Here is a 26,557-nt window from a genome sequence, read left to right as displayed (position 1 = left end):
CCAAATAAATTTTAATAAATTACTTAATAAAAAAAAAAAAACACATATTGCTGGTTACATGTTTACACTGTAAAATCCCCAGTGTTAAACAAACGCTGCTCGCTTTTCATATGATCCTGATCTATAGAGAGTAAAAGTAACACTGAAGCAGTGTTGTAGTTAGTGAAATAAAGTAGATTCACTCTACAAATGATGACTGAGCATTAGTGACGACACCTGCAGTTAACAAGCAGAATCACTGGGGATAAGAGGAACAGCAAGAACAGAAAATAATGAAGAAGTGAGCAGAAACACAACTACTACTTATAGCCACAAAGCCTTAAATAAAATCAATATCTCACCAGAGGATCGTACAACTGCAAAAACATAATTACCATATTCACTTATTGCAAAGAATTTTGGCTTTATTTATTTTATATGGTACATGCACAAAGGTTGCTAAAGTTTGTTACCGTTATGGTGATTAGTGTTCCCTTTAGTTGGGCACTTGGCCATTGACTTTGAAACTCTGTTTCAGCAATTGTTAAAAGTGCACGCTATCATTATTTTCTATAATATTTCATGGTCCTGACTGCAATGACATACCTTTTACTATGTGTACTTTTTTAAATCAGTGACTGACAGCTGGATTTGGACATATGTGACTTCCAATATAAGTATGAAAGTCTTTAAAAACATAAAATTGCAGTTTGAACTTTTTGATTACGAAGTTGTTATTAACTGTCCCATGGAAAGAGCTCTTCTCATAACCCCTGTTATCCAATGTACACAAGCTCTTTTTAACTGATTTATGCACAGGTCTTATGAAACAGGAGACAATTCCTTTGATGCTTTGAAAAGTTTTACCAGTGGCATTGATTAATAATGTAATCAATGTTAGCAAATTTTCAGTTCTACTTTCAGCAGAGGGAGCAAAAGAAATTACAAAGTTGTCATATAATTTAATAAATCATATGTTTTACTCTTATATTGTTTTTCCTTTACATCATTAATGTGTTAAATAGAGAGATATGCAAGCAAAAACTATGTATGTCCCAAAACACTACTTGCATACGGACAGTTGGCCAGTAGACAGTCAACCCTACAAAGCCCATGCTGGTGAACCAGCATCACCAGCTCCATTTTGCTTGAGAACAGCATGGATATGCTGGTCTACCAGCTGGACCAGCTCTAACCAGCCTACACCAGCACTATACCAGAACTAACCAGCATAAACAAGCCTGGACCAGCACTAACCAGCCTAAACCAGCACTATACCTGAACTAACCAGCATAAACCAGTCTGGACCAGCACTAACCAGCATAAATCAGCTTGGTGTCCATGCTGGTTTATGCTTTCAGCAGGGACAAGTAATGAATATCTGCTAGCTCATAACACTCGTACAGTCCAGAGAAAGTCTGATGCACGGACAGGAGGCTCATCATGCAGGTTTCTCCCAGCCCAGCGTTCATGTCACAAATGGCACGATCCATTAGCAGGCCACTGTAGATTACCAGAGATTACTAAACCGCAGAAGAAAAGAACAAAGGTCATGTATATTTCAGAGGGATTAAAGGTTTAAAATGATCCATATGTTCAGATGAGTAATGCACAATGCCAAATCATGCAATATGCATTGTCTGTTTTTCCCTCTGTTGAATAAAAAAAAACTATTGCTTTTTTAATCATACCTAACATGTATTTTATTAAAACACAGCACCGTTTGTAATATTAAACATGAAAAATTACATTATAAAAGCATTTATCAAGGAAGTTATTTTAGTAAATACAGTCTAGATGTTGTTTATAAAGATTGGTTCCTCCACATATCGAAAGAAAATATCAATATTGTGCAGAAAGGTTTATGTGAACGCCAGTGGAAGACTGCATCCTCACACACCGCATGTAAGGTTACTGTTTGTCCATGAAGTGTAAGGAAATTTGTTTTATATGTTGCGTAGTTGTTTTGTGAGAGACGAGTGAAGAGCCACTGCTGTACATTCACACACAAAATGACAAACCCAATAAGCACACCATTTAGTTTTCTTAATGTGTGATCACAACAACATTTTGCACATAACAATTAAAAGAATTTCACTGATTGACGTCCCTGAAAAATACATGCATTAAAATAATGTTTACACATTCTTGAAGGACAAATTGAGTCATGTGTGTGGCCTCTAAACGGCACCTTTTCCAGATGAGTCCTCTGATTCTGAGACATTTCACACCAATGGCTTTTTGTTTGTATTAGTGAGAAATAACAGATTATTCAAACACATATTTCAACTCAAGTAGTTGCTTTTGATAAATAATAAAAACGTGCAACACTTAAAAATATGACGAGTTCAAGATTCTGTATCAAGAAGGCAGAGAGACCCTGTGGATAATTGTTCTGGTACAGATCCGCTGTGGCGTTAAGTGTAGATGGACCAGTAGATGATGTTGAAGAGCGTGTAAGCGGCAGGAAAGATCACTCGTGAGTACTTGTCTATGGCATGAGTGTCTATCCAGATGTTGACGTATCCCCGTGCCGTCTTCACACGACTCGTCCTCTGGCTGTCAGCGAGGGTCAGCTGGGCCAGGATCCGCTCCTGCCTCGTGCCGTTCTCAGGCATCCCATACGTCCCTGCTGCGCTGGGATCCACGTCGCTGTAGCACGTGGTCATCATCATGTCCTCGTCTGGGTTTGCTATTCCACATGTGCAAGGCAACTGCAACGGGAAAACACAGAAGAGACAGATATGAAACAGCGGCATCACTCTCTTCTCGTCGTCTTAATTTACCAGCATCAGGGACAAGCAAACAGTGGCCTTACTTGATTCCTGAGCTTCCTTTCTCGGCGCTCCTGCACGGTGGTCAGGTAATTGACGGCCGCGTACTCGATGACAGAGAGGAAGACGAAGACGAAGCTGACCCACAGGTAAATGTCCACGGCTTTGATGTAGGAGACTCTGGGCATGGAGGCGTTGACTCCGGTGATGATGGTGGACATCGTGAGAACCGTCGTGATGCCTGTGAGTGAAAGCAGCATTCAGTGCATGGACGTGATTTTGAGGACTGTTACACCTGAACAAACAGGACACGACCTGATTTTTTAAGACGGTTTTTGTCCAAATTAAAAAAAAATTCAGATCAATTTACATTGCATTCAAAGAATACATTTAATTACATTCATGCATTCCCTGGGAATCAAACACATGATCTCATCATTGCTTGCACCTTTCAAACTGAAAATGCACTGAATAAATTCTCACTTACATGACAGTAATTAGTACATGTTTAATTATATTTATACATGTGCATGTGGAGAGGTTTTATCCTACCGAGAGGAACTCTCGCCGGCACGGCTCTGCGGTCGATCCAGAACGACACCCAGGACAGCATGACCATCAGTGTGGCTGGGAAATACGTCTGCAGCAGGAAGAAGAAGACGTGACGCCGAAGAGTGAAGTGTATGTAGAGACGATTGTACCAGCCTGGAAAACAAAAATCTGGATTAATGTGCACAGCCCACCATGTTGATGCTCTTTTACCATATTTTACTCCATTACTCCATACCTGAGAAGCTCATCATAAGAAGAGCCAGAAAGAAAATACTAGAATTAGTAAAGAAATGCTACCAAACAACTGAGAGGATGAGATGGATACAACTGAAGAAGAGTTCATCAGAAATGTACAGCAGAAGAACACTCTTCAGGCTGTTTCAAAGAGAGAAGTTGAATGTTGGTGTGATTGTTTATTTTCACCAACAGGTCCAGAGTTGATGCATTCATTAGCCAGTTAGCTTGTCACTAGTGGTTCCATTCGCGTTTCTATACGCGCCTATTACTGTTTTCTTTTTCTCTCGCTCCGTTTCATTTCTCTCTCACTCCGTTTTCACAAGTTCATCAAACAACAGTGGTAAGCGAATCATTCATCAATCACGGTGAGTAATGGCTTCTTCTAATGGCTATTGTTGTTTGCACTGTTTGCCACAGTTTATCTCTCTCTGTTGGGGGCAAGGGATTAGTTATAGTTAGGCTATTAGTTATAGTTAGGGATTAGACATAGGTAGGCTGACAGAGAAGATTTCAGAATTAGAGAAACGCATCCAAACTTTAGTTGAGGATAGTAAGAATGTGAGGGCTGTAGATACTGCTTTGGATGCGACTAGCTCAGGGAGTCCTGTACATTGTTCGGTTCCAGTAGAGCCCGTGCAGCAGGGCAGCTGGGTGACTGTGAGGCGGCCTAGTCGCGGGTCAAAACAACACTCTTCCATTCCGATCAGAACATGATGAAAGTGCTCTGGTTATTGGCGATTCTATTGTACGGAACGTGAAACTAGAGACTCCAGCCACCATAGTCCAATGTTTACCGGGAGCCAGAGCGCCTGACATCTTGGCAAATTTAAAAGTGCTGGCTAATGCTAAACGTAAATTCAGTAAGATTGTTATTCACGTCGGTGTTAATGATGTTGGACTCCGCCAGTCGGAGATCACTAAATATAATGTTAAAGAGGTGTGTGAACTTGCAAGTACGATGTCAGACACTGTAATATGCTCTGGTCCCCTCTCTGCTTACCGTGGCGATGGGATTCATGGCAGACTGTCGTCACTCAATGGCTGGATGTCTAAGTGGTGCTCGCAGAATAACATAGGTTTCATAGACAATTGGAAGAATTTTTGGGGCAGACCTGACCTGTTGAAAAGAGATGGTGTTCATCCCTCTTGGGGTGGTGCCGCTCTTCTCTCTAGAAATATGGCACATAGTCTTAGAGTTCGTACTTGACTAACTGGGGCCCAGGTCAGGAAGCAGAGAGACTGGCTAAACCAACCGTCTGCTAGCCGCCTCACGTCACAGAAGTCAGTTAATTCTCAGCACATAGAGACTCTTTCACCCAGATATCACACTATAGAGACTGTGTCTGTTCCCCGAACTAGAAAATACAGAAAGCATCCAAACCAAAGTAAAAGTAACAATTTAATTGATGTTCAACAAATAAAAAACAGATACAGATAAACTAATGAAAAAGGAAGATTTTTGTTTACGCTTAAGGAAGATTAAGGAAAAGAGTCCAACACCGTGGTATAATGAACACACTCGGGCCCTAAAGAGAGCAGCCCGGAAAACGGAGCGCAGCTGGAGAAAAACAAAATTAGAGGTATTTCGTATTGCTTGGCGGGAAAGAACCCTATCCTACAGAAAAGCATTAAAAACTGCTAGATCTGCTTACTTTACATCTCTTTTAGAAGAAAACAAACACAAACCCAAGTATTTATTTAATACAGTGGCTAAATTAACCAAAAATATAACATCAGCAGGTGCAGATGTAACCCTAGAGTTTTACACTGTTCTATACTTAAGTTCAATGCAGTACTGTAGTTTCTGTATGAATTCGTTAACTGAGACGTAGAGATTAGGAGACGAAAAAAACTCTTCAGCTGGTACACACGAGTATGTTCATGGGTTTCAAAAGGATTTCATATTGATGTCGATCGAGAAGTTATTTCTACGAACTCTGACTATTTTTATTGCCTGATTCCACCCTGTGACATGATCAACTGTGACCTTTTGTGAGAATCAGAATCAGAAAGAGCTTTATTGCCAAGTGTGTTTGCACACACAAGGAATTTGTCTTGGTGTTATGAGCTTCCAGTACAGAAAGTACAAACATAGTGCAGACAACATATAATTAAGGTGATAAAGAACACTAATGAAGAGAATATACAATAATTAAGAATAACAATAGTAATAAAAATAAAAATATACATAAAAGAGACATGACCATAGACAGAACTGTGAACGTGCATGAGTCCTATGTACAGATGAAGGTTTGATGGGTTATTTACAGATGCACAGTACCGGGGTGTGTTATGTGTTGTTCAGGTGGGATACGGCCTGGGGGAAAAAACTGTTCTTGTTTCTGGCTGTTCTGGTGCTCAGTGATCTGTAGCGCCGGCCAGAGGGCAACAGTACAAAGAGAGAGTGAGCTGGGTGTGAGGGGTCCAGAGTGACTTTCTTAGCCCTTTTCCTCACTCTGGAGGTTCTTGGAGGCTGGGCAGAGGGGCACCGATAATTCTCTCAGCAGTCCTAACTGTCCGTTGTAGTCTTCTGATGTCTGTTTTGGTAGCTGAACCAAACCAAACAGTTATAGAAGAACATAGGACAGACTCGATGATTGCAGAGTAGAACTGTTTCAGCAGCTCCTGAGGCAGGTTGAACTTCCTTAGCTGGCGGAGGAAATACAGCCTCTGCTGGGCCTTTTTCGCAATAGAGTCAATGTGATTGTCCCACTTCAGGTCCTGGGAGATGGTGGTTCCCAGGAATCTGAATGACTCTACTGAAGTCACAGTGCTGTTCATGATGGTGAGTGGGGGGAGAGCAGGGGGGTTTCTCCTGAAGTCCACTATCATCTCCACAGTTTTGAGCGTGTTCAGCTCCAGGTTGTTAAGACTGCACCAGACAGCCAGCTGCTCAACTTCCTGTCTGTAAGCAGACTCGTCACCATCCTTGATGAGGCCTATGACTGTGGTGTCGTCCGCAAACTTCAGGAGCTTGACAGAGGGGTCCTTTGATGTGCAGTCATTCGTGTAGAGGGAGAAGAGCAGTGGGGAGAGAACGCAACCCTGAGTGGCGCCAGTGCTGATGGTGAGAGTCCTGGATGTGAGTTTGCCCAGCCTCACTAGCTGCTGCCTGTCTGTCAGGAAGCTGGTGATCCACTGACAGATGGAGGAGGGCACAGAGAGCTGTCTCAGTTTGTCTGAAAGAAGGTCAGGTATGATGGTATTGAAGGCCGAGCTGAAGTCCACAAATAAGATCCTTGCATAATTCCCAGGTTTGTCGAGGTGTTGCAGGATGTAATGCAGTCCCATATTGACAGCGTCATCCACAGACCTGTTTGCTCTATAGGCAAACTGAAGAGGATCCAGCAAGGGTCTAGTGATGTCCTTCAGGTAGGCCAGGACCAGTCTCTCAAGTGACTTCATGACCACAGACGTGAGTGCGACAGGTCTGTAGTCATTAAGTCCAGTGATTTTGGGCTTTTTTGGGACGGGAATGATGGTGGAGCGTTTGAAGCAGCAGGGAACTTCACACAGCTCCAGAGATCTGTTGAAGATTTGTGTAAAGATGGGGGCCAATTGGTCAGCACAGACTTTTAGACAGGCAGGTGAAATACCGTCTGGTCCTGAAGCTTTCCCTGATTCTGAAGACCCGGTTCACATCCTCTACACAGACTTTAAACGCAGGTAGAATGGTGGGGGAGGGAGTAAGGGGGGTTGCAGGGGGGAAGGTGAATGTGTGAAGTGCAGATCAGAGCGGGTGCTGGGTGTCAGTCTGGCCTTTTCAAATCTGCAGTAAAACACATTGAGATCGTCAGCCAGTTGTTGATTCTCCACAGACTGTGGGGGTGGTGTCTTGTACATGGTGATGTTCCTCAGACCAGTCCATACTGACGCCGGATCGTTGGCTGAAAGTTCTTTTTTCAGCTTCTCAGAGTAGTTCTTTTTAGCCACTCTGATCTCCTTTGTTAGTCTGTTCCTGGCCTGGTTATACAAGATTTTATCCCCACTTCTGTAAGCGTCCTCTTTGGCCTGACTAAGCTGTTTGAGTTTCCCAGTAAACTACGGTTTATCATTATTGAATGATAAGAATGTTCTGGTGGGGATGCATATATCCTCACAGAAACTGATATATGATGTTACAGTCTCTGTGAGCTCATCCAGATCGGTGGCAGCAGTTTCAAAAACACTGCAATCAGTGAGGTCAAAACAAGCTTTTAAATCTTGCTCTGCTTCATTAGTCCATCTCTTAACAGTTCTTAATACAGGCTTAGAAGATTTGAGTTTTTGCCTATAGGTCGGTATGAGATGAACCAAACAGTGATCAGAGAGCCCCAGAGCTGCCCGTGGGACAGAGTGATATGCATCTTTAATTATTGTGTAACAATGATCCAATATGTCTCTGGTGGGACATGTAACGTCCTGTCTGTATTTTGGCAGTTCGCGGGATAGATTTGCTTTATTAAAATCTCCAAGAATGATTAAAAAAGAGTCCGGGTACCTTTGCTCTGTTTCAGATATTTGTTTGGCCAGCTGTTGCATCGCGGCGCTCACGCACGCGTCCGGAGGCACGTACACATTCACGAGAATGAAGGAGGAAAACTCTCGGGGTGAATAGAATGGCTTACAGTTTATGAAGAAGGCCTCCAAATTAGGAGAACACATCTTCTTCAGAGTTGTTACATCTGAACACCAACCTTCATTTATGTAGAAACATAGTCCACCACCTCTCGTTTTCCCCGTTAGCTCCGTGATGCGGTCTGATCTGAACAGCTGATATCCCGGCAAATGAAGCATGTTATCCGGGATGTTTTCACTCAGCCAGGTTTCAGTGAAGCACAATGCAGCAGAGTTTGAAAAGTCCTTATTTGTGTGGGTGAGGAGAAGTAGTTCATCCATTTTGTTAGGAAGGGATCGGAGATTCGCTAGATGAATGCTTGGGAAAGTTCGGAAGCCGCGTTCGCGGAGTTTAACCAGCGCGCCGGCGCGCTTCCCTCTTGTCCGTCTGAGCGCGCGTTTGGCTAGGACCGCTGCCCCTCCGACCAAAACATCCAACAAAGCGTCTGAATAATCAAAAACCGGAAAAAAATTGTCCGGTGTGTGTTGCCTTATGTCCAGTTCGTCTCTGGTAAAACTGACAGTAAGAGAATGACTAAACACAGAACAAACAAACAAAAACAACAAAAGTACGGGAGCGTTCCACACCACAGCAGCCATACGCGCCGCCATCTTGATCGAACTATGGCAAGCCAGACCCTGTGATTCTGTGAACGGCCTGCTGCCGACGTTCAACTCGGACCAGTCTGCATCGTGGGATTCTTTTCTTTTTTTTTTTTTCTTTTTTTTTTTTTTTTTTTCGGCCTGTCAGTAACACAGATAACACATGACAGTACGTATGTGTAGCTATGCTATCATCATTCACAGCCTTTTTTTTTTTTTTTTATATATTTTTTTTTATATATTTATTTTTATTTTATTTTTTTTGTAATTAATTAATTAATTAAATTTTATATACCCTTTTATTTAACCATACTATGACCGACAAGACCAGGGGACAGAGAAAACAAGAGAGAGAAAAAAAAAAAAAATAATAATAATAATAAAAAAAATAATAATAATAATTATAATGATAATAATAAAAATAATAATAATAATTTAAAAAAAAAAAAGGAATTAGAAAACAAAACAAACAAAAAAAAAATTGTGGATAAAGTCAACAGAGAAGGGGAAAAAAAACTGACAATTTGCTTCGATACCTGCTGACAAAAAGAGAAAACAACAGAAGACACAACAGAAGACACAACATCAGAGAAACTGCAGCAACAACCAACATCTGTATGAATCACAATAAATTCTAAATGTTAAATGTTATTGAGCAACACGCATAACTAATATTACAAAATAAGTTTTGAAGCAACAGCAGATCAGAACAGTGTGTGTCTGTGAGCACCCGTTTTTACACCAATGTGAATGCTTGAGTGTACACCTGTGTGTGTGAGCGCGCTTGTGTTCATAAGGTTCCTCCATGTAAATGTTTAATAGTGTCTGTGTGGGGAACAACAGCCCCATCCCGCAAGGCATGAAGCAGGCATGGAAGAGACCCAGGCCCCAAACATCCGGAGGCCCCCCAGGGCACGGGACCCCCAAGGGAACCACCGCAGGGACAACTGCGGCCCCCACCCAGAAAAGGGCAGAGGAGAGCCCGAAGGTGGGACATCCGACAGCCACAGTATAGACACCCCAGGGTGCCGTGGCGGCAAGCCCGCAGGCTCCGCCGGCAGCCGACCACACCAGGGCAGACCGAGCCCTGGGCCCGGAGATCCAAGGGCCCCCCACCCCCCAACCGGGGCCCAGCAAGGCCAGTGGGATTCTTTTCAATTACAGCTAAGCTGTTACTTCATGCACACACTGCCGGGTAGTAGGATAAAACAAGACCTTATACATACATTCATCTTACACTACACACACACACCAACTTGCAAAGGAACCAGGACTTTTGGACATTTTCTTTTTTCTTCTTCTCTTTCTTTGCTTTCTCGGACCTGTTATGAACAACCTGGACTAAATATCAAATTTTTCCCATTTCAGCAGTGTTGTGTTGGGACAATAGAGCAGAATACTAATTTGTTCTTCTATTATTTTTTTTGTTATATGTGCAATAAATGTGCTGGCTGTTAGCTGCTTCATACCATTTGGCCTAAATTTCATTTTTATCCTCCCAAGGGTTGAACCTAGCCCTCTATCTATTCAGAGTGATATAACACAGTGTTATACTGACAACTTTTGCCGTGTTGCACAGACATTACCCAGCAGCACAGCAGTAATGCCTTTATGAAGTACTTTACTTCCAAGATCAAAACTGTTAGAGATAAAATTGTAACCATGCAGCTGTCAGATAGTGCACTATAGATCCCCTGAGGAACAATTCCACTCATTCACTTCTATTGGAAATTAAGAATTGTATAAACTTGTTAAATCATCTAAACCAACAACCTGTATTTTAGACCATGTTCCATCTAAGCTCCTAAAAGAGGTGCTTCCAGAAGTAATGGATCCTCTTCCAAATATTTTTAACTCATCATTTTCACTAGGATATGTCCCAAAAACCTTCAAACTGGCTGTTATTAAGCCTCTCATTAAACAACCACAACTTGACCCTAAAGAATTAATTAATTACAGACCGATCTCGAATCTCCCTTTTCTGCCAAAGATATTAAAAAAGGTAGTATCATCACAACTATGTTCCTTCTTAGAGAAAAATGATATATGTGAGGATTTCCAGTCAGGTTTTAGACCGTATCATAGTACTGAGACTGCTCTCATTAGAGTTACAAACGCCCTGCTTTTATCATCTGATCGTGGTTGTATCTCTCTATTAGTGCTACTGGATCTTAGCGCCGCGTTTGACACTATCGACCACAACATTCTTTTAAATAGACTAGAAAATGATGCTGGCATTAGTGGAAGTGCATTAGCATGGTTCAAATCGTACTTATCTGACCGCCATCAATTTGTGGCAATAAATGAAGAGGTATCATACCAATCACAAGTGCAGTATGGAGTACCTCAAGGCTCAGTACTTGGCCCCTTACTTTTCACGCTTTACATGTTACCCTTGGGAGATATCATTAGGAAACATGGTGTTAGCTTTCACTGTTATGCTGATGATACCCAACTCTATATTTCTTCGCGACCTAATGAAACTTAGCAATTTGCAAAACTAACGGAATGTATAGTTGATATCAAAAACTGGATGACTAGCAATTTCTTACTGCTAAATTCCGAAAAAACACAGGTGTTAATTATTGGACTAAAACCTTTTGCATGTAATAATCTAGATCACTGTCTAATACTTGATGGCTGCTCTGTAAATTATTCGTCACCAGCTAGGAACCTAGGCGTACTTTTTGATAGCAATCTTTCCTTCGAAAAACATGTTTCTAGCATTTGTAAAACTGCATTTTTCCATCTTAATAAATCTAAATAACGACCTATGTGCTCAATGTCAAATGCAGAAACATTAATTCATGTATTCATGACCTCAAGGCTAGATTATTGTAATGCTTTATTGGGTGGTTGCTCTGCACGTTTAATAAACAAACTCCAGCTGGTTCAAAATGCAGCAGCTACAGTTCTTACTAGAACCAGGAAGTATGACCACATTAGCCCGGTTCTGTCAACACTGCACTGGCTCCCTATTAAACGTCGTAGACATTTTAAGATCTTGCTAATTACCTATAAGGCCCTGAACGATTTGGCACCTCAGTATTTGAGTGAGCTCTTATCGCATTATAGTCCTTCACGTCTGCTGCGATCTCAAAACTCTGGCCATTTGATAATACCTAGAATATCAAAATCAACTGCGGGCGGGAGATTGTTTTCCTATTTAGCGCCCAAACTCTGGAACAATCTACCTATCTGTCATGAATCAGGTTCATGGACTTCCATTTGCTCACCACCAGAGGTCACCCGCTCACCACATGGACTCTTGCACGTTTCTGTCCAGTCTGCTCGTTTTATCGTGTTTAACCACAGCTGTAGTCGGTTTTTTGTCTGGCAGTGGCAGCAGGTATGCGATCAAATTTCTAATTTGAGGCTGTATTGCATCGATTCTGGCACCCAACATCACAACAAGATGATATTTTAAGCTCCTTATGAAGCTGAGTCTGCGCTGGTTTGTTTTGGTTCCAGCATAGCGCAGTGACGTAGGCCCTACATGACCCTAGTTAGCTGTGGGTGGCCTAGCCATGCATCACTCAGAAAACAACAGGCCAATCAGAAGAGAGGCTCGTGAATATTAATTAGACAGGCCAAATCAACCTGTTTTTAAAAATATATTGAGATGGTTTTTGGTACTTATACCGCGAATATATATTCTTAAGGACATCAAAACCTAAAATAAAACTCCAGAAAGTTGTACAATATGGGACCTTTAAATGTGTCAATGTATTAATTCCCTAATAACTGTTATGCGTCGAGTGGTTGTGGCAAATAAGGCGCTCGACGAAGGAATAAAACAAAAAGAGTATTCTTTATTCAACGGCATCAACTCACATAAGACATTAACTAACTTAAGAACGGACAAACACTGAAGGGAAACTCAGGACTTATAAAGGGACTAGAACAATGGCACAAACGAGATAATTAATCAAACACAGGTGATGGGGATGATAGTTAATTAACAAAACTAGGTCAGGAACTAAAACAGGAAGAACCAAATATGGGCAAAACCAAACTGAACAGAAACAGAACCGTAACAATAACATTATTATTCCCTAGTAAATTATTGTGCTAATTACCACAAAGGGTCGAAGCCAAGCATTTCAGCTTGCAGTTGTCTGCTTTAATTAATCATTAGCTAATGATTTGCAAAGATATCATTATGTTATGACTTTACTTGTTTACGTGACTAATTAACTAATTCAAAATCCATAACCACAATGATATAATAATTAACAATTAGTTAATAGCTCTGTGCCTCAACAAATAAAGTCATAACATAATGATATCTTTGCAAATCCTTAGATAATGATTAATTAAAGCAGACAACTGCAAGTTGATAAGCATGGCTTCGACCACTGTGATAATTTACGTATGAATTTACATCATTAGTTAATATTATATGTTATTAGGGAACTAATACATTATGACACATTGAACTAATAACAGTTTATTTATTACTTTATCTATGACTCATATAGAATGTTTATTAGTTGCTGATGTAGTAATCATTAATAAATGGTTTGTTTCTTCATGAGTTATATATGTGACCCTCAGTGTTGGGAGTAAGGCGTTACAAAAGTAATGCATTACAGTAACGGATTACTTTTTGCTGTAACGCAGTAGTGTAAGGCATTACTATTCAATTTTCAGTAATATTTTACTCGGTACATGTTCAGTAACGCTTGCGTTACAACACACTTTTAGCCCAAAATTCATTTATTGTTTTTATTTAATTTAAAGTTGGGCTCCGACTTTTTTATGTCCCTTCGGGCCAATATTCACGTCATAGTTCAGACACGGGCCGGGCCTCGGGCCTGTTTTAGGCTTCTCCTTATCTTTATATTTTAAAGATCATCATCAATTCATGACATCCATCAATTATTGATGAAAAAATTGCCGCGCTGGTGGAAATAACATGAGTCCGTGACTGTCAAGAGCGTCTCGACGGTGTTTAGTGTCCCGCAGCAGCAGCGAGCCGTCAGCACAGATGAAGAGTTCTGCTTCAAATACACACAATAAAGCTTGCAGCCCTAGCAAACGTAATTACCATGAATGTGTCCGGGGGAAATAGTAAGGATTCGCCATCTCCTCGTTAGACGGACCCACTTGGTCGTTACTTTGGGCTCTAGTGCATTTTGTCATTTTAGAATGTTAAGTTGTACTTCTGTAGATATTTTGGTGAAAGCAACTCAAAAGTAATACAGGAGTCATGTAACGCATTACAATTCTGAGACAATAATATTGTAAGGTAAGGAATTACTTTTAAATAACAGTAACAAGTAATCTGTAATGTATTACAGTTTGGAAATAACTTGCACAACACTGGTGTCCCTGCAGCACAAAAGCAGTCATGAGTAGCACAGGTATATCTGTAGCAATAGCCAACAATACATTGAATGGATCACAATTATACATTTCTCTTTTATGACAAAAATCATTAGGATATTAAGATCATGTTCCATGAAGATATTTTGTACATTTCCTACCGTAAATATATTATATATAACTATATATATAAATATTAATATTAACTATATATTATAATATATTAAATATATAACTTTAAAGGTGATTTTCTCAATATTTAGATGTTTTTGCTCCCTCAGATTCCAGATTTTCAAATAGTTGTATCTCAGACAAATATTGTCCTATCCTAACAAACCATATCAATGGACAGATTATTTATTAGATTATTATATTTTATTATTTATTATTTATTATAGATTATTTTCAGATTTCAGATTATGTATAAATCTCAATTTAAAAACATTTACCCTTATGACTGGTTTTGTGCTCCAGGGTCACATATTAACTTGTGATTATCTGTGCATCAGATAAGCATGAAATAATGCATATTTGTGCAACCGTATTGTAAAGTTATCAGAAAATGAACAGCAAATTTAAATTTTTTTAAGTTAAACTAGTTAAAGCTTGAAAAAGCCCTTCTGTAGCAGCAGTGTGTGTTCGTTGTGTATTCGAGTGAAAATAACCCAGACTAATATGAACTGAAGCCAGATGCTCAGCTCCTGCTCCAGGCTCCAGCTGTAGGCTACAGATGATCCCGAGCCCATCTGTTCTTCAGTCAGTCCTCTCGCTCTCCGGCGGCCTGAATCTCTGGGTCTGCACCCTCGTACCTAAATGCTGTGTGTCAGTCAGTGAATGAGTGACACCTTCACAGTGACCTTCAGACCAACAACCTTCACTCTCCATCATAGACATTCACCAGGGCCTTTCCTGGCAAACCTCAGTATTCAGGCAGAACAAGAACAGAAGCAATTCACACTGGAGATGAGCTTTTGTTTAGCTTTCCTGTAGCTCAAATAGTAGAGCATGGCGCTAGCAACGCCAAGGTCATGGGTTCGATTCCCAGGGAAAGCAAGAGCTGAAACTGTAACTTGAATGCAATGTAAGTCGCTTTGGATAAAAGCGTCTGCTAAATGCATAAATGTAAATGTAGCTGTAAATGTAGCCTTTGTCCAGTGATGAAAACCAAGAACATCTGAGCTTTAAGACATGTCCAGAGTCACTGCGTATATTTCACAGGATTTGGTGGTTTTATTTGTCAAGTTGAAGGATCTGCGCTAAACATTCTTATTCCACAAACCTATCAGACACACATCTGAGAGCGCTGCATCGTTACCTGTGCTGCTGTAGAACGCAAGCTTAGTCGTGGTGTGGAACTTCTGGATGAGAAACTGGGACAGAGAAATCTTGTCATCGGTGTTCAGCGACTCATTGCCCTTCTTCCAGTAAAGCATAAGGTCGTCGTCAGTGTACGCATCTGAAATAATAACACATTTAACCTGCATCATCACAGTTAGTTCAAATAAATCACCGTCTTTGGTAGAAAATGGTTTGGCCATTTGCCCCACATGCATCTTATTTCTTCAGTTCAACAAAACCGCATGCACGTGGATGTCAGAGAAGGCGACATGGATAAATGTGTGCTGTGTTTGTGCACGTACAGCTCTCGATCTCCAGTGAGCACGTCTGTGTGTCCAGAGGAAATCGACTCAGGTCCATGTTACACATGGCAGTGACGGTCACTCTACAACAACACAACAGACAGATGATTCAACACATGCTGACACACATCAGAAGAGTGAAAAAATCGTAAATATTGCTACATTCAGTATTTTTATATTTATATATATATTGATATTTTCAATATTTAAGAGTCTCACCTTTGTTGGATTTACATGTTTTATCGTTTTCTTCTTTAAAGAAGCAGGAACAAGAGATCTATTTTGTGCTGTTTATGTTTTTGTTGATTGACAGTACAGCTCAGACCAGGGCCTAAAATGAACATTTTACCACACCTGCCAATATCCGGTGACTTGAGAAAATTTACCAGCCATAATTTTTTTTTTTTTTTTTTACCAACCATACAACTGTATGTGCATTATTTAATAAAAAAAAAAACAGGCAGAACAATTGGGGAAAAAAACATCAAATTTTTATTAGCACTGTTCATTTTTTGTCATTATTTTTATTATTATTAGTATTAGTTGTCATGGTTTAGTTTCCTTTCAGTTCTGTTTTGACCTTATTTGGTAGTTCCTGTTCTGGTTTAGTTAATTAGTAATCATCGTTTAGTCCTGTCACCTGTTTTGTGTTAATTATCTCGTTTGCTCTTTTTTTACCTGGTCTTTATAAGTCTTGAGTTCCCTGGTCTAGGTTGTCATGTCTTAAAGTTATGTTTACGTTGTTTGACGATTGATTTCATGTATTCTGAATCTCTTGTTTTATTAAAAGACCTGTTTTTGACTAGTTGACTAGCACCCTCTAGTTCCTGCATTCCTTAAAGGAGCGTTCCATAACATTAATAATAATAACAATTATTATTATCATTTAAAAATTAAATCAATAAAGAAATAGCTCTCTAATACTGTTGAACTGTCTTTTTTATTTAAAAAATAATAATAATAATTAAAAACAGAAAATGTGAAGAATTTTAAGAAACTTTTTCCCCTTTGAATTCAAGTGTTAAACCATAGAGCTTTTATTTTGGCAGAAAAATACAGAGAAACGTCTGTTTTCAAATACTTCTCTTTTGTTGACAACAGATTTATAAATACATCTCAGTACTAGTTTGGGAAGATTGTGTTAAATTTTCTTGTATGTTTCAAGGCACATTATAAATGACTCAGATTCACAGTGTTTGCATTCACAGTGTTGTTATCACGAACGGCTCATGTGAAAACACTACAGCGCTTTACTTTGAAACACACAGCAAATCAGATTACATATTTATAGAATTACAGTGCAGTCTTTGCAGTTTGATAATCACACTAAACTACACTAAACTTATAGAATTAACATTAAAAAGTTACCGGCCTAACAAGTAACACTGTTTCATAAACTCGCCAATGGCAGTTGTTACCCTCATTTGGTGCTTGCCAATTGTTCATTTAGCCCCTGCTCAGACTATACGTGACCCTGGAGCACAAAAGCAGTCGTAAGTAGTACAGGTATATTTGTAGTAAATGCCAACAATACATTGTATGGGTCAAAATTATCCATTTTTCTTTTATGCCAAAAATCATTAGGATATTAAGTAAAGATGAAGATATGTACATGATATGAAGATACATGTTCCATGAAGATATTTTGTAAATTTCCTTCCATAAATATATCTAAACTTAATTTTTGATTAGTAATATGCATTGCTAAGAACGTCTTTAGGTTACGTCTGTAACCCTAGTTCCCAGAGGGAACGAGACGCTGCATTGTAAAACGCTTTGGGAAAGCCCCTGTGTTCCCACGCTCTGAAACACGTCTCTAATTAGTCCAACAGAATGGCGAAACGTCATGGGTGGGGTGACATAGAGTCCAGAGAGCTTACAAGCATCCGCATCCGAAACAAGCAACGTTAGCTTCTGAAAAGATGAAGCAAGTCGCTCACAGGGATGCAAGAAGTATGGCAGCGTGACACAGCGTCTCGTTCCCTCGAGGAACTAGGGTTACAGACGTAACCTAGAGACGTTCCCCTTCAGGAACTCGAGCTGCGTCGCAAAAAATGCTTTGAGAACGAGTATGCCCATGCCACCATACTGACAAATGCCTGTCTAGTGTGAAATCATGGCGAGCACAGCTAAGACAGATTCACTTGAGAGTCTGGAACGGTCCCATACTTCTCCTGGCCTCAAGCACAACGAAAGAAATTTGTACCAACGGGTATCACCCCTAATGACTGACCACCCAAAGGGATGTGGTAAGCAGCTATGGCCACCAGGAACACTCTAATGGTGGAGGGGGTCCAACCTGCGGAGAATCGTTCCTGCAGGAACTCCAGAACTTAACCAACCGGGCAGTTAACTGGGAGCAGCTCACGATATCCGTGAACACAATCCACTTCAAGAACAGTTTCCTCGTTGAGGGAGCTCTGAACTGGAGTACGGTCTCAACAACCTCAGTTGAGAGACCGGAAGCTATGAGTTGTGCCCTTTCAGGGGCCACACCCACAGTTTCCACAACTCCGGACGGGGGTGAAATGAAGGTACCCCCCACTTGAGAGAGAGGAGATCCCGCCAGACGGGAATCTCCCATGAAGAGTCTTCGAGTAGGGCTACCAGGTCGGCAAAGCATGGCACCAGTACTGGGCTACTAATAGGAGATGAACCCCTTCTCGGTGAACTCTCTCCAGAACTCCCGGGAGCAGAACGATTGGGGGAAAAACATACAGGCACAGCCTCGGCCACGTCTGTCCCATAGCGTCCAGTCCAAGTGGACCTGGGTGAGTGAAGGAAAACCAGAGGGCAAAGTGTGAAATCTCTTGAATCGCAAACAGATCCTCTTGTCCTCTGTAAAACATCCTCCATATCTGCTCCACCACCTCTGGGTGGAGCTTCCATTCCCTGGGCCTCTGCCCCTGTCTCGACAGGATGTCTGCTTCCTAACTGAGGTGCCCCGGGATGTAGACTGCCCTCAGTGAGAGCAGCTTTCCTTGGGCCCACAGAAGGATCTGGCGTGCCAGCCTGTAAAGGGGGCGCAACCGCAGACCCCCCTGCTGGTTTTTATAAGAGATGACCGATGTGTTGTCTGTGCAAACTACCACATGATGGCCTCTCTAGTCTGGGAGAAAATGTTTCAATGCTAGAAACATGGCCAGCATTTCCAGGCAATTAATGTGCCACATGAGATGAGGACCCTCCCACAGACCAAGGGCGGAGCGCTCATGACTGTCCCCCCAGCTCGTGAGGGAGGCGTCCATTTTTAGCGTTACATGTCGACAAGGAGCCCCCAACATGGGGCCTTGTGACAGGAACCATGGTTTCTTCCACATGTTTAACTTGGTAAATGTGCAGGATGAGAGTACAAGACCAAAAGGAAGAATCCGATATTGGTAAGCTTTGCCCCCGAAAGCAAACCTCAGGAACGTGCTGAGGAAGGATGGATATATGAAAGTATGAATCTTGAAGATCTATCATGACAAACCAGTCCTCGGAGCTGATTTGAGACACGACTTGTTTGAGCGTGAGCATTTTGAAATTGAGTCTTATGACTGAGTGGTTCAACAGACACAGATCTAGAATCAGACACAACCCCCCCCCCTGCTAAGGGAAACCTAATCTGCTAAGGGAAACCTCTGGTGTGCTTAGAGCGGCTAGATCTAGCTGCTCTGAAGACCTCCTAGGAGGTATCGAGCCTCCCAGAACCGCTACGTTTCCGGGAGGATGCTGAGAGAAGTGCTCGCTGGACACCGCTGTGCCCTGATGCACCAGGGGTGGCAGGGTTAACGAGACGATCTCCTGAGGGCACTGAGGAGAGATGGACACCATATGCTGAGGTGTACATCGCTCTTCCCCAGAGGGGCCTGCCTTCAGAAGTCCTGGGCCAAAGGCGTCAGACTATCTAAGACTTTAAGTCAAAGACTATCTAGCGAGAATGATGGTCTGCAGATCCGCCTTGTGCTTATAAGCCTTTGACCCCAAATTAAGAGCTGGAGCACGGTTGGGGCTGCTCCCGCCCAGCAGCCCCTAAGGCCTGTGTGCAGCATTGGAAAATGTCGGGCCTTAGGGGTGATGCTGCAATGGAACAGATAGCCTGCAAGCGTCTGTCCCACCTTAGACAGCCCCCTAAATAGAAAAATTCAAATAAGGGCAAAAGAGCTGGAATGAAAAATGGTTAAACCCATGCTCTCAGCATCTCGGTGTGGAGACAGGGAAAACCAGAAGTCCCTACATGGAGGTTGTGTTAGAATGCTACGGCACACTTTTTCTAGTTACAACCTCCACCAACTCCTCATAAGTCTTGTAATAACGTGCTAACCACATCAACCTCCTCGGAGGAAGAGAGGTAAACACTGTGCTCTCACTCAAGAATTTTATATCCCAAGAGAGCGCTGTATTAGAGAGTGAGGGAGGAGAAAGGGGAGCCCGTCTCTGATCCCTGTGCTGAATAATATATATAAATATATATATAAAAATATATCCGTAATATATATCTAACTTCTCAAAGCCAGAGGAATATATATCATTTAATTCCTCAGAATTAAATGCAGCCAAACAACCAGACAAGTGAACACGGTTTGATTATAATATTTGATGCAATATAAAAGAATGGCGAATAACAGCCTGCAAACGCATTTCTACATTTGCACGTGCTTGGGTGAAGAGAATCTCCCGCGGCATTATTTTGCTACAGACCTTGGCAACGCGCAAGCCACTTGATTCTATATTGCATAAAACATTCTTCCCTCGAGAAGAAACGCCAGCGGGAGCAGAGCTAAACATCTAATGTAATGCATTTTTGTGCGTGCCCTGCTCCAAAACAAACCACACATATATCGCGTGCATCCCCACACCCATAAAGTTTAGTGCAGGCAGAGAAGAACACACGGCCTAAAGTGCTGGCTGTAGCTCGCCATATACTGTAGATGTTGTGACTAATAAACAAACAACAGTAAATAAGACTGACACATTTCACACAGAATGCTTGCTGAAAACAAAGAATCTTAACGTTGCTTGTTTTCGGGTGTGCTTTTAAGCTCTCTGATTTCTACATCACGCCGCCCGTGATGTATCACCATTCCGTTGGACTGATTACACACGTGTTCCAAAGCGTTTTGCGATGCAGCTTGAGTTCCTAAAGGGGAACTTAATTTGGACAATTTTAAAGGCGATTTTTTCAATATTTAGATTTTTTTCTCAGATTTGCAAATAGTTGTATCTCAGCCAAATATTGTCCTATCATAACAAACCATACATCAATGGAAAGCTTATTTATTCAGCTTACAGATGCATAAATCTCAATAATAAAAAAATGACCCTCATGACTGCTTTTGTGGTCTTGGGTGACATTTGGAACTGTTGAATCGGTTGAGAAGGAATGAAATGATTAGAGAGTCTCTTCATTGACTGAGATCATTAACATCTGTGACTGTTTCCGTCAGGTTCATATGAAGTGTTCACCTCAGACTGTAGAGGACGTTTCCGTCGGGATACACTCGTAACATCAAGTTGTCTGTTGTCGTGTCGTGGATGAAAGATCTTTTGGAATGAACAAAGAACATGTCAGGCACCCAGATCTTCTTCACCAGCCGGCTGTCGAACGTCATGCTTTGATTATTGGTGCTCGGGAAGGACAAACGCTCGTCTTTCCAGTAATGTCTCAAATACAGTGTCATGGTAAAATCCTGAGGAGAAACAGCAGATGGTAAAAACTATTAAAAGCGAACCGAAAGCAGCAGATATTAGAGTCACTTGAGGTTGTGCGTCGCAGTGGTTTTACCACAGGTGAGGCATGACGCAAACCATTATGACATCAATGTTACATTCAATGATTAATAACTACTAAACAACACAGCACTATAGGAAATAGGACTTTAAACATGACTCGCAACTGATTTGATTATGTTACTATTTTCTTTAGTAAAAACAAGAGTCCCAAAATATACGATAGTTACAATCCCAAGAATTTTATTTGACCAGTGGCAGAAAGTAACGTAGTATTTGTACTACTACATTTCATAAAACCATATCAATCCTTGCTATTTTAAACTGTAGAAACCAACACACAGTGATAATGATGTAGTGAAGGAGCCCATTCTTTTCAGTGAATATGTCTGTCAATTCAAATGATTGACAGAAGACTCACGATAACAATAATAATGGCATGCTCTTAATCAAGCACTCACCATGTCAGCCTCAGAGATGGTGTCGAGACTTTCAACCTGAACATCCACACCTACTGGAATCGGAGGTCCTGTAAGTGGACAGTCAAAGGCAAAAATTGTCTTTGCTCCTCACTTGTGTCGGTTATATTTTTATACATAAAACAGAAAGTATATATCATTATCAGGAGATATTACAGTAGAGCAGCGCTCTCTTTCTGTGAGCAGACGGGATTAAACGTTGCAGTATCTGTGGCCTACTTTAGCTCAGACTCACTATCGTCTGTGACACAAGCGCTCAAACACAAGTGGGTCACGACCAATCAAAGTGCTGCCGTCTCACATCTGGACACCCGGCTCTGTTTTTCTTTTCCTACGCGCACACGACAAGCCAAAGCAGGAGAGCTCATGAAAAGAGTGTTGTAATGTTATCAGCGGCCAGTTATGATGCCTCTGTCATAAAGGAATTTGTGCTCTTCTCTGCAGTAGAAATGCCTTGTGAAGCTGGATTAAGAGGGTGTTTTTAACATGCAGCTTCACAGTGGGTTTGATTCCTGATAAAAATGCACACCTTTGAACTAAAGAGCCTGACAAATGCATACAGTAAGTGTGTGTCTATTGTTTTAGGTAGAGTTGGACAGCATAACATGAACTAAGCAATTAAAAGCATCCATAAATACAAAAGATATTGACAAGACAAACATTCTGAGATGTGTTGCATCAAACATCTGCAGTGTGTTAGCCATGAAACCATAAACAACACAAGTCCATGCGGAACTCGACAATCACTGCAGATATTGTGTATCTCTGGATATTATATGTGGCTCGTGCTCACCTCCGAATGCTGGTCTCATTGTAAAATCATGGTCATCTATCCTCAACAGCTGCTCAGATTTGGTCATAGGAGACTTTGTCATGTCTGGACTTCTTCTGAAGATTGGGCTAAAATGACAATGAGAGTAGAACTATTAGATAAAGCTGTCAGCTAAAGCTCTGTGTGGACGAGGGACTCAATGAGATGCTTCAAAAGCTACATCCAACAGAGTATGACTATCATAGATTATGATCTTAGAAGTTAGATTTTTTTTCTTCTCCACAGAAAAAAATATATTTAAAATCCCAACGTACACCATAAAACCATAAAGTTTTTTAATAGAAATATTAACAAAAGACTGTGAGCTCCGTATAAAGATCCAAATTAAATTATTTTGTACCTGCCAGACTTGTGGGTTCGTCCATCCACTCGTGTCGTTTCTCTCCTTAATGTACGAGATAAAGAGAATTAAATGAAATTTAAGCAATCAACAGGATCTGCATACCTTTCTCCTGCATTTCTGCACTGATTCGGTGGAGTGGATGTAAACATGATTGCACGTTTTCAATGGAGCTGATTGTACTGCACTCGTATTGCTCACATTTGACAAAATATTTAAAGGGTTAGTTCACCCAAAAATGAAAATTACCCCATGTTTTACTCACCCTCAAAGCATCCTAGGTGTATATGACTTTCTTCTTTCAGACGAATCCAATGAGTTATATTAGAATTTTCCCTTGCTCCTCCAAGCGTTAGAATGGGAGTAGATGGGAGGTTTTGTTCAACAGTCCAAAAGTATTCAAATAAAGCGCATGCATCCATAATAAAATGTGCCTCCGAGGGGGGAATAAAGGCCTCCTGTAGTGAATCCATGCGTTTTTGTAAGAAAAATACCCATATTTACAATGTTATAAATACTTTTCTGTCACTTCTGCTGACTGTCATACGTGCAAGCCATTCTAGCTCTGCGTACAGTGCTTCCGGAAAGTATTCACAGCGCTTCACTTTTTCCACATTTTGTTATGTTACAGCCTTATTTCAAAATTCATTAAATAATTTTTTTTCCTCAAAACTCTACAAACAATACCCCATAATGACAACGTGACTTTTTTCGTTTTTTATTTTTAATAAATTTGCAAAGATTTCAAACAAACTTCTTTCACGTTGTCATTATGGTGTATTGTTTGTAGAATTTTGAGGAAAATAATTAATTTAATCCATTTTGAAATAAGGCTGTAACATAACAAGTGAAGCGCTGTGAATACTTTCTGGATGCAATGTAAGATGTACGTGTCGCACACGCGCCGGAGATTAGTGATGAATGCAGAGGAGAGAGCAAAACACAAAGCCGGTTACGAATTAGAAGCACAAAACGAGGATTTGTAAAGAACAATTTCGATATAAAACAAGAGAAGACTGGTTTTCCTTTGCTAAATTAAGGAAACTTTGCTTTCTTTGCTCCTGTAAACAAACTGGCGAGACTAGCATATCTCACCAGCACATGCTGCGCATACGTCCTACTTCATCCAACAGTCAGCGGAAGTGACAGAAAAGTATTTATAACATTGTAAATATGGATATTTGTCTTACAAAGACGCATGGATTCGCTACAGGAGACCTTTATTCACCCCCCAGAGCCGTGTGAGGCACGCTTTATTATGGATGCATGCGCTTTATTTGAATACTTTTGGACTGTTGAACAGAAACAACCATCTACTCCCATTCTGACGCTTGGAGGAGCAAGGAAACATTTTAATATAACTCCGATTGCATTTGTGTGAAAGAAGAAAGTCATATACACCTAGGATGCCTTGAGCGTGAATAAAACATGGGCTAATTTTCAATTTTGGGTGAACTAGCCCTTTAACAAACGAGCACACAAACAGAGAGGGATGTTTGACGAGTACTGCGCTTCATCTGTACTATTGCACATTTGTGAGGCCGTTTCTTCAGTGTTTGCTTTAATGCAGCAGACATTTGTACTTTTTGATAATTTCCAGCTTGTGTTGTACAGCATAATTCCCGACTGTGCATCACATTCATCTGAGCTGTTTTAAAGCATCTTTGATCTTCAGCTCAGATCAAACACATCACACTCATCATTATGTGAAAATGAAGCTGTGAGTGTGAAGGGATGTTTGAGGTGATGTTACTGGTTGCGGCCGCTCACAGGCAGCTGGTTAATAATCCGCTCAGTAGAAATCCTCTCTGTTCTCCAGAACAAACCAGCAGTGCATCTCCTCCACTGCCATGACACAACACTCGTCTGACATCATGACAATCACAGGGAGATCACACACTCTTACAAATAAAGTTTGGTTATTGGCATCGATGGGTCCATAAACATCCATGGAAGCCTTCCATTGCACAAAAGGATCTTTTTATGTTCTTCACACAAAAATAATGCATCTATTAACAACTGTTCACTGAAGCGTTTTTGGGGGGGACTAAAAATGGGTTTTCTATGGCATCACTGCAAAACCCCCTTTTGGAACCGTTATTTTTAGGAGTCTGTGTACACTGAGACATGTTTGACTGAGATGAGGATGTTTTAAAAGAAACTGCTTGAAGTTTTGGTAACGATGAATGCTGCTTTTCCATCAAACCGAGTTAAAAGGTTTGCAGCCACTGAACTAGATGAGGATCGCTGATAAGAAACATTAAAAAAAAAATACGTTTATTTGTATTGCGCTTTTCATGATGCAAATTGTTGCAAAGCAGCTTTACAGAAAACTTTAAGTTTCTACATTATATTTAGGAGTAGGTGACTATGGCAGAAATGTACAGTAAAAATCATGCAAATGACACATAATCAAACAGACGGTGAACACTATTAACTGCAATGATTATATCTTGCGAATAAACATTGCGATTAAGCACAATTTAGTAGTTTTATATGTTTGAGAAACTCCTAGGAAATCACCATATGCTGTCTATATACCAACTCTTAAGAGATGATGCCTTTCTAGCGCCTTCTGGACACATGAGAAGGGTAAGACTCAGAAGAGATAAAGTGAAGCTTCTGACACTGATCTGGAATCCTACATTAAACAAGCAGGCAGACAGAATATCATCAGATTTAAACAGACAACAAAACATCCTCATTTTCAGACTTGTTCATTTCATCATTATCTGTTTTCTATGTTCTATGCACTGTTTCCTGATGGGAGAAAGTACAGCTCTTTGTGTGTGTGTGTGTTATAATTGTTTTTTATTTCCACATTTCTTTATTAAGTTTTCCTGTATGGACCATCAAATCAACAGACAACAAGAAATTAGCTTTCCATGCTATTACAACCCAGTAAACACCTCCCTCAATCAATTAACTTCCCATGAAAAAGAAAACACAATCTTAAAATTCTAACAAACACAGCACACTTTACAAGAAAAGAAAATAAAAAAAGGGGGGGGGGGTCTAAGTGTCTAGAGAGTTAGCCAGCAAATAATCTAAAAAGGGGCGCCACACCTTGTCAAAAGTCCTTAAAGAACCAGTGAGTGACAATCTAATTTTTTTCAATTGAATGCAGGCAAACACTTTGAAAGTATACAACTCTATTAGAAAAGCGAGCCATCGTTTCCCATCAGAGCTGATTTCATTCCTTTGCACTCGACAGGCCACGTTCACAACAGGATTATTACCTGCTTTGCTTGTAGGGCTCCAGTTTGTGACCTCTTTTGTGGGCCGATCTTCCGGCGGCGCCCACCAGACAGACGCAGATGAACACAAACACAGTATCCAGCTGCATGGTGCACATATCCCTGGGCAGTGTTCACATCCTCAACGCTCTGCAGCCCAAACGAGCCTCATCCTTTCTTTAGTGGTGCAGCTGGAACGAACACGGACGTCTGTCCTGTTAACATCACACACAGCTTAATCTCCACACT

General features: G+C 40.9%; 1 protein-coding gene across 1 annotated transcript; it reads right to left on the bottom strand.

Moving 5' to 3' along the window:
• On the bottom strand, positions 1–26,557 carry LOC306885924 (gamma-aminobutyric acid receptor subunit rho-1-like). Its single transcript, XM_079442745.1, has 10 exons — positions 26,312–26,557; positions 23,073–23,117; positions 22,694–22,800; positions 21,883–21,950; positions 21,158–21,381; positions 15,710–15,792; positions 15,385–15,525; positions 3,306–3,458; positions 2,798–2,994; positions 1–2,693 (listed from the first exon to the last, which is right to left on the bottom strand). Exons 1-10 carry the CDS (start codon positions 26,425–26,427, stop codon positions 2,397–2,399), a joined length of 1,431 nt encoding a protein of 476 aa, XP_079298871.1. The 5' UTR covers positions 26,428–26,557; the 3' UTR covers positions 1–2,396.

Source organism: Barbus barbus (genome assembly GCF_936440315.1).
Source record: "Barbus barbus genome assembly, chromosome: 20".
Taxonomy (NCBI): Eukaryota; Metazoa; Chordata; class Actinopteri; order Cypriniformes; family Cyprinidae; genus Barbus; species Barbus barbus.
This window is presented reverse-complemented; position numbering and strand designations above follow the sequence as displayed.